The sequence below is a fragment of the Grosmannia clavigera genome (assembly GCF_000143105.1).
Source record: "Grosmannia clavigera kw1407 unplaced genomic scaffold GCSC_113, whole genome shotgun sequence".
Taxonomy (NCBI): Eukaryota; Fungi; Ascomycota; class Sordariomycetes; order Ophiostomatales; family Ophiostomataceae; genus Leptographium; species Leptographium clavigerum.
This window is the reverse complement of record NW_014040831.1, coordinates 2,816,102-2,830,338: the sequence shown is the minus strand read 5'-3', so window position 1 is coordinate 2,830,338 and position 14,237 is coordinate 2,816,102. Positions and strand designations below refer to the sequence as shown.

Here is a 14,237-nt window from a genome sequence, read left to right as displayed (position 1 = left end):
GCTCGACATAAACGAAAGGGTGGGAGAAGAGGCGGCGTAGTGAGATGGTGAGAGATGGGAGTGTGCAAGTATTAGGAGAATTGAGGGTATAATGGAGTGGATAGACAGATGGAAAGGTCAGGGACGAAGACGCCGCTTTAATCAACAGCCCAGCGCCGAGTCCAGACAAGGCGATCTTCCCCGACATCGGACAGCGTCTCATCATCGACAGTCGTGGACTTCCCCTTGGGGGTGGACGAGGGAGAAAGCTTGCCATTGCCGTCGTCTCCGTTTCTCTCGCCCTCAGTGACGTCCTCCACATCGGCCTCAGAGTAGACGCTGAGGTTGTTGAAGGCTCTGCGCCAGCGCAGCCCCGACTTGTGCCCGAGTGGGTCGTCGACATCAGTGTAGTCCCACTGCACGGGAATGCTCTCGCCAGCGTCCGTGGTGCCAACGGCGGACCCGCGCCATTCGCCCGAGATGATGCGCGCAGCAACCCTGAGCATCAGCGTGATCAGGTAGCTCGGCGGTGCCAGCAGGATTTCCATGACCCTGTACATGATGGAGCCTGGAATGCGACGCATGGCTTCGAGCCGCGTGGAGGCCCGTCCGGAGCTGGTGACACCCCGCAGGTGTCGAGCCGGCGTAAGTATGTTGACAGCGGGAGGGAGAGACGATAGTCTCGACACCGATATGCTCGACGTTGTGACCGATATGCTCGACGTTGTGACCGATATGCTGGACGTCGTCGCCCGGTGACGGATACGCGATTGTTGTGGTTGTGGCTGCGGTTCTTGCTGCTGCTGCTCACCGGCTTGTTGTTCTTGTAGCTGCAGCAGCCCTTTCTGTATTTCTTCTCCCTCCAACGGCTTTGTAGCACCAGTGCTGTCACCAGTGCTGTCGATAACCTTCCGAGTGTCCTGAAATAAAGATGCGAGGCCTGGTAGCGCATTTTCTGGGCCTGTCGGAAAGGCAGCTAATGAGCCGGCCGACGACGGCGGCGACGACGGCGGCAGGGTTCTGCCCGGCGAGAGCCAAGAGCGGACGCTGTTAAATGGACTGCCGGAATCGTTTGTGGATAGGTCCGAGTCCAGAACCTCGGACCACTTCCGGTCAGCACTCGACCAGCCACCCTGCCTCATGACAGAGATGTCGCTAGCCAACGACAGAGCCCTGTCCCTCGACCCACCACCACCACCACCTCGCCGATCAGCAGGTGACGGGGTGCAAGTCCCCCCGTTGTTCTTCCAGGGCGTGCCCATCTTGTTCACCTCGATTTCACTCGCCTTCACCTCCATGATGATGCGCTCGTGTTCTGCCACCAAGGCTGGCACGAGTCGCCGGCCGTCCTCGTCAAACTCCTCGGCAGCCTTGGTCTGTTCCTGCAGCATTGCTGCCCATTCGCGTTGCGTAAACTCCAGCGGCTGTGATGGCCTGACGGGAGTTGCAAACTGTGATGGCGGCGAGACGGATGGGGATTTGCGTCGGGGCACCGGCGACAACGACCTCCGCCGCGGCTGCTGGCGGGGCTTTGAGAGTGATGCCAGGCTGGAAGACGTCGGGGGCGTGTAGGAGACGTCGCTCTCAGCTCGTCTCACCGGCGTCCATGGCCGCTTCTTCAGCGGTGTCGATGGCCGCTCAGGGAGCTCGACGGTGAAGGCGCGCTTGAACGGACACGGCGTCTTCTCGAACTGAAGCACTTGTTCCAAGACCTCGCGAAAGCGACGGGCCCGCTCGTCGTTCTCGCCACTGTCGCCAACGGGTATTTCGATGCGCCAGTACTGTGGCCGTCGGATTTGTAGGATGAACTTGCTCGATTCCTCGTCAATGCACCAGCACTGGCTCTTGGGCAGGATAGGCTGGAGTGCGCTTCCACAGCTCAGGAAGGCGACCGAGCCGGGTGCGCGGTAGATGGAGAGAGCGTCTATAGCACGCAAAAACGAGAGATGGTGAGCAAACGACAATCACGCGATCGGGAGAGTTGGGACCGGAAGACGCTAGCTTACTGACGGCGATGGTACGCTCGAACTGCGAGTTCCATGGCAGGGTGCCGGGCTCTATGTCGTCCTCGATGGAGCTGATGCTCCGGCGACTGTTACGGCTGCGACTGTGGGCGCTGCCAATCTCGACAAAGTTGCGGGCACCCGCGGAGAAAGAGATGATTTTTGCGGAAGGGTGGGAATACAGCGTTTCGACGACTTCTCCACCGGCAGTCTGGGCCTGGCTAGGATCGATGTGGTGTCCAGAGGCCGGAAAGGTGCCGTGAGCAGCAGCGACTGCAGCGGCCTCTGCAGCAAGACCCGACATGGTAGAGGCCCTCCTCTTAGAAACAGTAGGAAGAAGAGGAGTCGCAGCAGCAGCTCCAGAAGCTCCAGAAGCTCCAGCGGAGACACGGACAAACGGCGGTGAGCCGGTACCGTGGGCGGACATGGGCCTGGTGAAAGCACGACGCCGGCCATCCGGGGGCGCATCCGGTTCATCGGCTGCACTGGCAGCCTCCATGGTGGTTGTTGTCTGGCCGTTTGCACTTCTCGGCTGCAGGGTCCTGTGATATTTTGGCGGCGATTTTGCGTGATGTTTGGGAATGCTCCTTGCCTCTATGGGCATTTTTATTGGTTGGGGACAGACTCTACAGGGGTCGTCGGACGGCGAAGGAAGGCGAAAAAAAGGAAGCGATGGGAGGCAATATTTTAAAAGCGAAGTAAAAAATGGCCCAAAAAGGGATCAGCTCGCCCGCGACGCGACGACATTCATGACAAAAAGCTTCGGAACTTTGTCGATGTGGGTGGCTGGGCCAACGTTTGTTTACCATGTCTTATCGACGACGGGACGGGAAGGAAGGAGAGAGAGGGGAGGGGATTATTAGGGGGGCTAACGCGCAGCGCCATGCCGAGGAAGGCCATGGTAGGGCGAGGAAGCCGCCGGCGTGCGGAAGGTGCAGAAGAGGGTGCAGAAGTGCGACTGCAAGCGGCAAGAAGGATTGATCAATCAGTCGAGCCCCGGTTAATCTCGCGCGCGCAACCAATCAGAAGCGCGGCTGCACGAGCAAGGCTCCGCGACCGTCCGACTCGATTGCCCAGTTGGAAACAGGCTCCTGCAGCAGCGGCCCAGTTATCTGCTCTGCCTGCAGGTTGGGGTTTAGAGGCTGCTGCTGCTGTTACCGTGTCTGAAACGCGCTCGACTGATGGTGATCCGATCTAGCTAGGACGTGCAGAGCGCGACGCGAAAGACGACCAACGGCGCTGGCGGGACGCTAAAAACGGCCTGCCGCTGTTGGCTGCTGGGTGTCATCTTGCTGCCATCTCGCCAGATACATAGTTACATTGCTACGGAGCACATATGCACACATCATGACGCCCGGACGGCGGGAGTCGTGCGGGACAAACTGGGGGTCCGCAAGATGGATGTATCACACTGAAACTCCCTGGATTTGTGGCCTGTCTTGGCTCTCAGACAGAAACACCGCACCCCGTTTCTGGCACCATGTGCTCAGCCGGCGGGTAGCTGTTGAATCAGGAGCGAGGCAGACGGACAGATGGGGAGATGGGAGATGGAAGATGGTGAGATAGAGAGGTGAGCAGGTCCGCACGTATTCGTACTCGTAGACAGAGAGGCTGAAACGACACGAGGCAGGCACACTACAAGCCGCTTATCCACAACCAAAAGGCTTGTCCGGCACAAGGTACGAGTACGATGCAAAACCTGTCGGTAATGTCGGTAGGAGCACCAACTGCCGCCCGTGGGCTAGCACGCGGTTCTTCGCTCCATCGTGCATTAGGGGCTGGCTATGATTAGCCAGTCACCGAACCTGTGAGACTGGAATGTTTTCCGGGAGCCGGAAAGTGCAGTGCATGCCGTATACATATTTGACAAGCACCAGTCCTATCTGGTGATATCCGGTATACGCACACGCTATGTGCACGCCATTGTTGATTCAGTAACCTCTTGCTTTGGTGGCCAACACACCGGACGCTCTCAGCAATTAAATTCCTGTCCTCCACCAGTCAGACCTTGCAAAAATAGATAAACTCAGATCAGTTCTCTCGATGATGCTGAAAAGTGGGTTACAGTGGACCATTCACCTTTTGTCAGGGCTCTTATTGGTCAATACGGACAGGCATACGTCATACGTTCGCGGCCCGGCTTAGGTAAAAGCTTTGAGCTCTACAAACTGGCCTCTGGCACACTTACTTCTTCCCTCACCCGCCTTAAATTCGGTTCGTGTTGCCCACCATGGCCACAAAGGAAGAACTCTTTGACTTTTCGCATTTCGACATCAATGCCATCCTGCGGGGTGCACAGCTCACGCTCGTGGGTGGTGCGTGACTTCCCAGCATGTCGTTTTTTGCTTGCCAAACCGCTCAGCTGACACATCCCAGCCCAACGAGCTTTGCAGAACCCCGGCCTCTGGACGACGCAGCATTACCGACAGGCGGTCATTGCCGTGGGCTGCGGCATAGTGATCCGGCTGCTGGTGGAGATTCCGGTGCGAGACCTTCCCCTCCATACTGAAAGATCACGTGCTCACTCCTCGTCCACTGTTAGATCATTGCCCTTCGTATCGTGCTCTGGGTGCTCGGCTTGTTCATGGAGCTCGACGCAATGACATGGGACGACTCGATCGTGGACGGGCTGCGCTTCCTGCAGTCGAACGTGCTGCAGGTGCCGCTGTTCATGATGTCGCTGATGCGGCACATCACGCCGGCCATGGACGAGCTCTTCATGCTATCGCTGCAGTGGGTCGACCACACGTACGCGCAGAAGCACGAGCACGAGCGCCCCGACGGCATCGATCCGCACCAGCGCTACTACGAGAACCTACGGCAGTACGGCGATGCGGGCCGGCAGCTGAAGCGGCAGGGCCAGGGCCAAGCCCAAGACTCCTCGGCAGGCGGCAGCGGGCTCACGCGCTTCCTGAAGCGCTTTGCCCGCAAGACAGGCATCTCGCTGGCCGTGTATGCGTTGTCTTTCTTGCCGGTCGTCGGCCGCTTCGTACTGCCGGCCGCGAGCTTCTACACCTTCCGCCACGCTGTCGGTCTCGGCCCGGCCGCCGTGGTGTTCCTGGGCGGCGGCCTGCTTCTGCCGCGACGCTATCTCGTCGTCTTCATCCAGACGTACTACGGCCAGCGCAGCCTCATGCGCGAGCTCCTGGGACCGTATTTTTCGCGCGTCAGCTTCTCTGCCGCCCAGAAGCGCAGCTGGTTCCATAGCCGCGAGGGCCTGCTGTTCGGCTTCGGCGCCGGCTTCTATATGATGCTGCGCGTGCCCTTCTTTGGTGTCTTCATCTACGGCATCGCTGAGGCGTCCACGGCCTACCTCGTCACTAAGATCACCGACCCGCCGCCGGCCGCCGCCGTTATGGCTTCCGGTGTCGATGCCACGTCTGCCGTGGCCGTGCGTGCAGCCTATGCCGACGGCCAGCAGCAGTGGCGCAACAAAAAAGCCTTTCTCGAGCTGGCCCTTGACAATCTGGATGCCATGCAGCGGCAGCACGGCGGCACCGGCAGCAAGATTGTCCGCAGCAGCAGCAGCGGCAACGACACCGGCAGCACAGCCATCATCGAGGACCCCGTTGTGCGTCGACGCTACAACGATGATCCACCACCGGCATACTCGCCCGTTGCCAAGCAGTGAGCGAACTGTCCTGGAGGATGGAATGATAGCGTTTCGGGGCCCAGAAGCGCCGTCGGGCTTTTTGCAATCAAGATATTTCAATTCAATCCACCGCTATCATTGGCTGTTGTCTGCTGTTGGCGCTGTGATTACGTCGTTTTCTTTGCATTCTTTCGTTCTACCTTATCGTCTTAGTGTGGGGGTTGCCGTCACTGAGATGTATCTTAGTACCCCGCGTTAATACTCTTCGGAGAAACGAGTAGCATATAGAAGGGACGACGGAGACGCGTCCGGCCAGGAATACAAGTATAACAAGACTTGAGCCCATGCCTGCCAGAAACAGCCGACCCAGCAAGCCAACACCGTGCCCGAAACAGCAGTCGCAACCATGGGCAAAACCGGCATCCGTACCATCACCAAAGTGAGCTTCGATAAGCCTGCCTGGGAACAACCAGGCCTACATGTACGTTTCCCGGTTAGCTTGCATAGACAAACAGACTCGTTCTGACTCGCGCTTCAGAACCGATGGCACCCCGACAGTATGTGAGATAGAATATCGTCGACGTGTGTGCTTGGTATCGGCAGCCATGCTGATCAGCAGTCCCCTTTTCTGGCACGATCCAGGACGGCGAGACGGTCAAGATTGAGTGTCTGGACTGGTGAGGAGATATTCTTTTTTCTCTTGAGCTCGAGTCTCTCTCGCTGACGTCCCGCTCGCCGGCCTGACAGGACCGGCGGCCAGATCGGCAACAACGACTCGGCCGACGACCTGCTGCACGTCGACCTCACCCGCATCCACTATCTGAGCGGGCCCTTTGAGATCTCCGGCGCCCAGCCGGGCGACCTGCTGCTCATCGAGATCATGGACGTCCAGCCGTTTGAAGACCAGCCCTGGGGCTTCACCGGCGTCTTTGACCGCCACAACGGCGGCGGCTTCCTCGACGAGATCTACCCGACTGCGTGAGTCCTCAGCTTCTGTATAGGCCTCACAGCCCACACCTGCTCACATCCCCCAGAGCCAAGGCTATCTGGGACTTTGAGGGCATCTCTTGCTCTTCGCGCCACATCCCCCACGTCAAGTTTGCCGGCCTCATCCACCCTGGCATTCTGGGCTGCGCGCCCTCGGCCGAGGTGCTCGCTACCTGGAACAAGCGCGAGGGTGAGCTCATCGCGGCCAGCGAGCTCGCCGATCGCGACGTCGCCCTGCCGCCCCAGCCGCTCAATGCTCACGCCGGAGCTGCCGACGCCGCCACCGCCGAGCGCATCGGCCGCGAGGGCGCCCGCACTGTCCCGGGCCGCCCGGAGCACGGCGGCAACTGCGAGTGAGCAACTTCTCGCCCCTCTCTCCCGTCGATATGCTGACCCGCCAGTATCAAAAACCTGAGCCGTGGCAGCAAGGTCTATCTGCCTGTTCATGTGGCGGGCGCCAAGTTCAGCGTCGGTGACCTGCACTTTTCCCGTACGTCGTCTTTCCACACCCCCTCTTCCAGTATCTTGTTCTAACGGCCTTGCAGAGGGCGATGGTGAGATATCCTTCTGTGGCGCCATCGAGATGGCCGGCATCATCACCATCAACTTCAAGGTCATCAAGAACGGCATGGCCGATCTCAGCCTCAAGTCGCCCATCTACATCCCTGGGCCGGTCGAGCCGCAGTTTGGCCCCGGCCGCTACATCTATTTCGAGGGCTTCAGCGTCGACCAGAACGGCAAGCAGCACTATATGGACGTGACTGTTGCCTACCGGCAGACCATTCTTCGTGAGTCTCCCGCACGGTGTATCGGAATAGAGGCTGTGTCCTGACTCTGTCCCCCTTCCCTAGGCTGCATTGAGTATCTCCGTCGCTTCGGCTACAACGACTACCAAATCTACCTCCTTTTATCGTGCGCTCCCGTCCAGGGCCACGTCGCCGGCATTGTGGACATTCCCAACGCCTGCACCACGCTCGGCCTGCCGCACGACATCTTCGACTTTGACATTGGCCCCGAGGCTGGTGCCGCCAAGAAACTTGATATGGGCAGCTGTGCCTATCCCACCGGCGTCACCGACGGCGTCGTCCTGGCCGGTAGCTCCAACAGCAAAACTAGCTTTGGGGGAGGCTTGACGTACAAGGAGTAGAAGAGTAGTGTAGTGCAGGACCTCCTGTTAGAGAAGTTGACGAATGCAATTCCGCGATGAAACTCCCGCTTTCTCTATAAGAATGGCAGTGAAAATCCCAGCTACAAAACACCTCCAAGCACAACTAATCAATCGCCAGCTCGGAAAACGCTGTGTGTCCCGTCTCCTTGGTGTGCTTTATCATGTCCTTCTGGCCCGATCCCAGCCAGTTCTCACATCCGGGCACCTCGCACCGAATTGCCATTGTCTGCGTATCCGTGTAATACCGCGCGCCCTTGAGCTTGGCGGCCAGCTCCTTTGCCTTGGCCAGTACGGCTTCGTCATCCGTCCCCCACTTGGTCACATCCATGTCCACCGGCAAGCCCAGGTCAAACGTCTGCGCGATCCGGTCGTAGTGAATGCCTGAGTAGAGCAGGATGCATCGCGTGTCTTTATCGAGGCCGTACGTGTCGACGCGGCCATACTGCTTAGTCAGCAAATAGACACACACGCAGCACAGCTTCCGGACACAGACCACACACACCTTGACGTCTATTGAGCAGATCTGGATGTCGTAGATCTCGCTGAGGCACTGCAGTTCGATGGAGCCGCCCCACCGCTGCGGGTCCCGCACCCAGCGCGCATACTCGGCCGGCTCCTTGTTCTCGAGCACCACTTTGGAGTACTTGTCTGGGTGCGCGAGGATGTGTTCGGCCACGCGCGCCCGGACCTCTACAGCCGGGTCCGGGATGCCGACGACGCCGCCAAAGGCCGTAAACATGCAGCTGTTGTCGTCGGGCATGACGCGCAGAACTGGTGGCCAAGTCAGCAAGCAGGGCTTCTTTAACGAGGAGAGAGCATGCACACGAGGGACGCACCCAGATAACCGCCGCCCTCGTCCCAGGGCACGACGGTCTCGTCGACATCGACGCCTTTGGGGACGAACGGCGGGGGCGCAGGGGTGCTTGATGTCGGTGCCGGAGCGGACTCGGACGCCGAAGGGCCGCCACTGTCTGTCGGCACGAGCATGATGGTTGCGCCGTTCAGCTGCAGGGGGCCCAGCGTCATGGCGGCTGCGTCGGCGAGGTCCAGCGGTGTCGGCGGGAAGCCCGTCTTGAGCGTGAAGCTCTGCACACCTGTCTTGTCGCGGATGAGCTCCAGCAGCTGCGCCAGCGTCCAGTCGGCTGCGGCCTCCAGCGTGACGGTGGCGCTGGGGCCGCGGACGCGCATGCGGATCGAAGACATCGTATCGGGACGCGGGGATGAAGAAAGAGGGAGGGGGAATCGAGCGATAAGAAGCGGGTCTCAGGATGTGTTCTCCGAGCTCTGCCTGTGCGGCCAATGGTCTTGTCCTGAGGTTGTATTTCTGGACAGGACGAAACAGCTCTGCAGGAAGCTCGACCAGAGTTCGGGCTGTGAGCAAGGTGGCGTGTATCGTAGGCTGCAGCAGACCAGGCCGAGGCTTCGCTCTGTTTCGTTGGGCTTCTTTTGGGCCGCTTTCAGCAAACACAAACATAAGCGTGGGCTATCAGATTGTAGGGGGCAAATAGGGGGGCGGCTCTTTACCTCGTGAACGGCCCTGCCTCTCTTCTTGTCAAAATGCGTCCTGGCTTCGGTTCGGAGCTTGAATGATGCAGTGTACCGGTACGATTTGATTTCCGAGACAAATGCAGCTAAGGCGAAGCAAACGCAGCTCTTCTCTCAACATGTGTAAATAGTGTGAAGGATGGGTCGCAGTTGGGCAGTGACCCTTCTTCTCTTACATACCTGAAGCGCGAGTACTTCGTATACTTCCCCCTCTTTCTAGGCCGTCCTCAGGACGACAGCAATAACGTCAGCTGCATGACAGGAAAGAGCCTCAGCTACCGGGACTTTGCTAATATGGGTGGAGCGAAGTCTGGCTATTATGTCGGCTCGCCTTATTGGGCGATGTTCGGGGTGATTAGTCAGCAACGCCTACCGGCGCGTGATTGCGTTATTCCTCCCTAATCTTCGTTGTATGCTCAAGACAAGCCCCAAAAAAGAGGGACCCCCCGACGAACAAGGCACAAGAGGCGGCAAACAGCCAATCCGACAAGAGACAGGACTCGCCAAGAGACTTGCGCTTTCGGCCATAGTGAAGCAGGCCTGCAACGCAAACGCTGGTTGAGCTTGTGTGGCTGGGAACTCGTCAAGCCGCCGAAAGCGAAAAGGAAAAAAAAAACAGCGACAAGAAGAGCGGGTTAGGACGAGGCGAGGGCAACGCAATTTCGGCGGACCTTTCTTATGCGCTCATTGCGATCGCAAGCCTCATCCCCACTGGCGGCGCGACAAAGTGACGTGCCCTTAACGGCGTCGCCCGTTGGCTCGACGCGCCGGACACGAACATCAATGGCGGTGCAGAATGGAAGCGGAGGAGGACTGGGAGGACTGGGAGGACTGGGAGGACTGGGAGGACTGGGAGACGACGCGTCGATGGAGGTGCGCGAGTCGATCGAGGCGAAAGCGACGTCGCTAGCGGATGCGGATGCGGACGCGGATGCGGATGCGGACGCGGACGCGGACGCGGATGGCGAGGCGGATCCAGACATTGAGATGACGGATGCGTCGGCCATGGACGTGGTATCGAGAGCTGGGAGGAGCGTGACGGCATCGCGTCCGCCTCGCGACAGCCGCGACCTGTTGCAGCTGATCGACACGACGGCGAACTTCCTCAGAGGCTACGAGGAGAAGTAGGTTTTTCTTTTTCTTCCACAGAGAAGCCGGGGGCTTCGGAGCTGACAGGGTCCTCCCGCAAACAGTGGTCAGGAGATTGCGCTGGGATTCAACCGGATCCCCAACAAGCGACTTCTTCCGGATTACTTTGACGTGATCAAGGAGCCGGTTGCGTTCAGCACGATTCGGGTACGTTGTCTTCGGGACCAAGAGCAAGCAAGGTGATGGCACGGAGTCTGACGCAAGATGCAGGGCAAGGTGCAGAAGAAGCAGTACTCAAGCTTCTCGCAGTTTGTGCGCGACGTAGCGCTGATCTGCCACAATGCGCAGGTGTACAACCGGCCGTCGGCGCCGATCTTCCAGGACGCGATGCGACTACAGGCAGTGACCAAGGAGAAGCTGCAGGAGCTGGTCCGAGACGGGTCGATCGGCGCGGAGGAGGCGGAGCTGCCGGACCTCGGAGAGATTCCTGACTTCTCGCCATCACCAGAGGCCGAGGGCAACGACAGCGGGGAGGATTCAGAGGCGTCGGAGGAGTCGGAGGAATCAGATGACGAAGAAGACGAGGACGACGCGGAGGACAACGGCGACGGCAACAACAACGGGACCGGACGGAGCGGCCGACGACAGCCGGGAGGACGGACGCAAGGCAAGCATGGACAGCCGCCACGGCTGCTGACAGCGATGGAGGCACGGGTGCAAGCGGTGCTCCGGGGACTGCGGCAGATGCGGGACGCGGACGGCGACCGGCTGACGGAGGCGTTCGAGACGCTGCCAGACCGGACACAGCTGCCGGAATACTACGAGGAAATCAAGCAGCCGATGGCGCTGGACGTGATCCGACGGCGGCTGCGGCGCAAGCAGTACAGCAGCGTGGAGCAGGCGATGGCGGACGTGGAGCAAATGTGCAACAATGCGCAGCGATTCAACGAGGACGGCAGCGCGATCTTTGAGGCAGCAGTGGCACTGCAGGGCCGAAGCCGCGAGCTGGCGGCCCAGCAGCTGAGCCGGCCAGACAGCGACTTCCGCGATGCAGACGGCCGATTGCCACTGACAGCGATCCCGGTGGCGGGCGGCAGCAGCAGCGATGCGTGGCGGGTGGGTGACTGGGTGCACCTGCGCAATGCCAACGACCCGGGCAAGCCGACGGTGGCACAGATCTTCCAGACGTGGGCGGACGCGTCGGGTGGCGCGTGGATCAGTGCGTGCTGGTACTTCCGGCCGGAGCAGACGGTGCACCGGTTTGACCGGCACTTTTATGCACACGAGGTCTTCAAGACGGCGCGCTACCACGTCCATCGGGTCGGCGACATTGTCGGCCGCTGCTTTGTTATGTCGGCACCACGCTTCATGGCCGGCCGGCCGCGTGGACTGCCGGCCAACATCGCCGTCTATGTCTGCGCGGCTCGCTACAACGAGGTCACGTGCCGTTTCCACCACATCGACGCCGCGGCCTGGCCTGCCTGCCTGCCCCACGAGCTGCGTGACGCCGCCGCGGCCGGCTCCGACTACGCCCTCGATCTCTTCCCGACGCCGCAGCGCCTGTTGCTGCTGCCCAGCCCCATCAAGCATCTCCTGCGCGAGGATGCCCGCGAGACCGACCCGCTGCCCAAGCCGACATACGGAAACCCCAATGCGCCTCCAATGGTAGGCGCCGTGCACCGCCGGCCGCGCCTGCCTAATGTGCGTATTGTGCTTTTATGCTTTTGTGTCCCCCTCTCTGCCTGATTTTCCCGGCTGCCACGCTCTTAACCCCACCTGAGCCTCTCAGCTCTCGACAGCTCTCGATATACAACTGACACCCAACAGGAATCTCCCCCGCCCGAACCCCAGCTGCCCGGCCAGGGACTCCCGTCTGAGATGCAGCTGGACCCGTCGCGACAGCCAGCATACCTCCATCCAGGCGTACCAGCCGGCGCTATCCCATCGCCCTCGCCTCACGCTTCTTACGCTCAGCAGCAGTTTGTGCCGCGTCCCCGAACGATACCGGTGCCGCCACAACATCAGCAGCCCATTGTTGCTCACCCTTCCGGCTCGCCACTGCCGCTCCAGTCCGGTCACCATCTGGCTCCGGCTCCTGGAAATCCCCTCTTCGTGCCCCATGTCTTTGGCACGCCACAGCAGCAGCAACAACAGCAGCAGCCGGTGCCACAACCACCCATTGGCAACAACAACAACAACATCATGATGCCACAGGCTCTCCCGCCACAGCAGCAACAACAGGCTGGCGTGGTCGGGATGCCCCCGGTGATGCCTCCCCAAACTGGCGGTGGCGCCTTTGATCCCCGCCTCCAGCAGCCGCAGATGCTGCACAACCGGATGGTATCGTCACCTGTGCCGACAGCGCGTGGACCACCTGCGACCCCCTCAGCTGCTGCTGCCATCGCGGTGCCGCCGCCGACAGTGTTGCCGCCCTCGGGCCCGCCGATACCGACAGGCTACATTCCGCCGCGGCCGACGGCAGAGGCGTTTATTCTGCCAGCCGACATCGACAGCTCGATCCCGGCCACCGTGCGCAAGCGCTACCACTGTGACAGCCAGGGTCGGGTCGTCTTCTTCACGGCGCCGTCGGTGCGCCATGCCGTCGTGGGAGAGGGTGGTGAGGGCGGCAAGGGCGACGCCGACATCGACATCGACACCACAGCCGCTGTCGGGCTCGCACAAGAGTATGCCGGACTTGGCCACAGCGTGCGCTATCTGCACGGCCTAGACGACTTCCGCGAGGAGCGGCGGCGCAAGCGCAAGGCCCGCGACGAGGCCTTGGCCGAAGAGGCCCGCGCGGCTGCCGAGCAGCAGGCCCGTGACCAGGAGGACTCGGTCCGCCTATTGTACGGTGCCGCCGGCGAGGCCTTGGGCGGGCTCGTGCAGTGGATGAATGAAGGCACGCGAGCCGTCGAGGACAGCCTGGGCGGCTGGGAGACGCCGCAGACGGCGTCCAAGAAGCGTGCCGTCGTCAGCGAGCAGTCGTGAGCGAGACGGACACAGAGTGGCAATAGGGGAGAGTTTGTGCTTTTATCGTGTATTGTGTAATTCTAGAATCCCCCACAGGAGTTGCGCAGGGCCGAGCGGAGGGACACCGGCTACATGGACACGGGAACGGGAAAAGAGCGTGTCTGCTTCATCCTAGACGTTTTCGGCTTTATTTTGTTTTCGTTGCCAAGCTTTTTTATATTTTTATAGCAATCTAGGCAATTTTGTCGTTGGCTGAAGCCTGGTTGCCATGTTGAAAGGAGGCATACGGATCAGAAATGTGTCGCTAGTCGCCTTGGAGACGTATGAGTGCTTATGCACTAAAAGGATGCAACATATCTTCAGATATCTTACAAAACTTCTGTCTGTTACCAGGACTGGTTGCCAAGCACGTTGTCACCTTTTTTCGGCCCTGCTATCGGCACATATAACCAAGTACGGAATGGTGAATCGCTCCCGTCTTGATCCCCATAAACCAGCACAACAAGGCAGCAATGGTGGCTTAGACACAATGCGACTGCCGTGGCATATATGCTGTCACCGTCACGCCCGACCTAGATAGAAACCCAAAGGTATCAAGCCAAGAATCGTCCCATGGCCATGTAGTTGACCGCTTTGTCGCCATCTGCTCAAGACATTACCTCTTTCCACTATCGTCAAACGCACAGCCCTCTACCCTTTACCTCCTGGCCAGTCTCACATACAAACAAGACTACCTCACAATGGAATCAGACGGAGAACAATTCGAGGATTCAGACGTTGAAATGTCAGAGGATGATTCCGATATGCAGGAGCTGGAAGACTTCTCCATCGTCGAAGCCCTCGCAAAAAAACTATTGGAACAAGGCAATATCATCGAGGCAGTATCAGTACTACGGGACTATGT

General features: G+C 59.7%; 5 protein-coding genes across 5 annotated transcripts; 3 read left to right on the top strand and 2 right to left on the bottom strand.

Moving 5' to 3' along the window:
- Positions 1 to 137: 137 nt before the first annotated feature.
- Positions 138 to 2,481, bottom strand: CMQ_4073 (uncharacterized protein; the record flags this gene model as incomplete). Its single annotated transcript, XM_014320011.1, has 2 exons — positions 138 to 1,903; positions 1,986 to 2,481. The coding sequence occupies 2 exons, from the start codon at positions 2,479 to 2,481 to the stop codon at positions 138 to 140; spliced, it is 2,262 nt and encodes a 753-aa protein (XP_014175486.1).
- Positions 2,482 to 4,212: 1,731 nt separating this feature from the next.
- CMQ_3654 (formamidase) lies at positions 4,213 to 7,708 on the top strand (the record flags this gene model as incomplete). Its single annotated transcript, XM_014319592.1, has 11 exons — positions 4,213 to 4,297; positions 4,359 to 4,465; positions 4,525 to 5,553; positions 5,930 to 6,055; positions 6,113 to 6,131; positions 6,194 to 6,251; positions 6,322 to 6,552; positions 6,609 to 6,914; positions 6,963 to 7,051; positions 7,107 to 7,349; positions 7,413 to 7,708. The coding sequence occupies 11 exons, from the start codon at positions 4,213 to 4,215 to the stop codon at positions 7,706 to 7,708; spliced, it is 2,589 nt and encodes an 862-aa protein (XP_014175067.1).
- A 124-nt stretch (positions 7,709 to 7,832) lies between these two features.
- Positions 7,833 to 8,932, bottom strand: CMQ_4227 (otu-like cysteine peptidase; the record flags this gene model as incomplete). The annotated part of the gene is made up of 3 exons (XM_014320165.1): positions 7,833 to 8,171; positions 8,232 to 8,500; positions 8,566 to 8,932. 3 exons carry the CDS (start codon positions 8,930 to 8,932, stop codon positions 7,833 to 7,835), a joined length of 975 nt encoding a protein of 324 aa, XP_014175640.1.
- CMQ_3797 (uncharacterized protein) lies at positions 8,290 to 9,260 on the top strand (the record flags this gene model as incomplete). Its single annotated transcript, XM_014319735.1, has 2 exons — positions 8,290 to 8,511; positions 8,592 to 9,260. The coding sequence occupies 2 exons, from the start codon at positions 8,290 to 8,292 to the stop codon at positions 9,258 to 9,260; spliced, it is 891 nt and encodes a 296-aa protein (XP_014175210.1).
- A 797-nt stretch (positions 9,261 to 10,057) lies between these two features.
- On the top strand, positions 10,058 to 13,351 carry CMQ_4160 (rsc complex subunit; the record flags this gene model as incomplete). Its single annotated transcript, XM_014320098.1, has 4 exons — positions 10,058 to 10,398; positions 10,468 to 10,570; positions 10,634 to 12,064; positions 12,191 to 13,351. 4 exons carry the CDS (start codon positions 10,058 to 10,060, stop codon positions 13,349 to 13,351), a joined length of 3,036 nt encoding a protein of 1,011 aa, XP_014175573.1.
- Between the last annotated feature and the right edge of the window lie 886 nt (positions 13,352 to 14,237).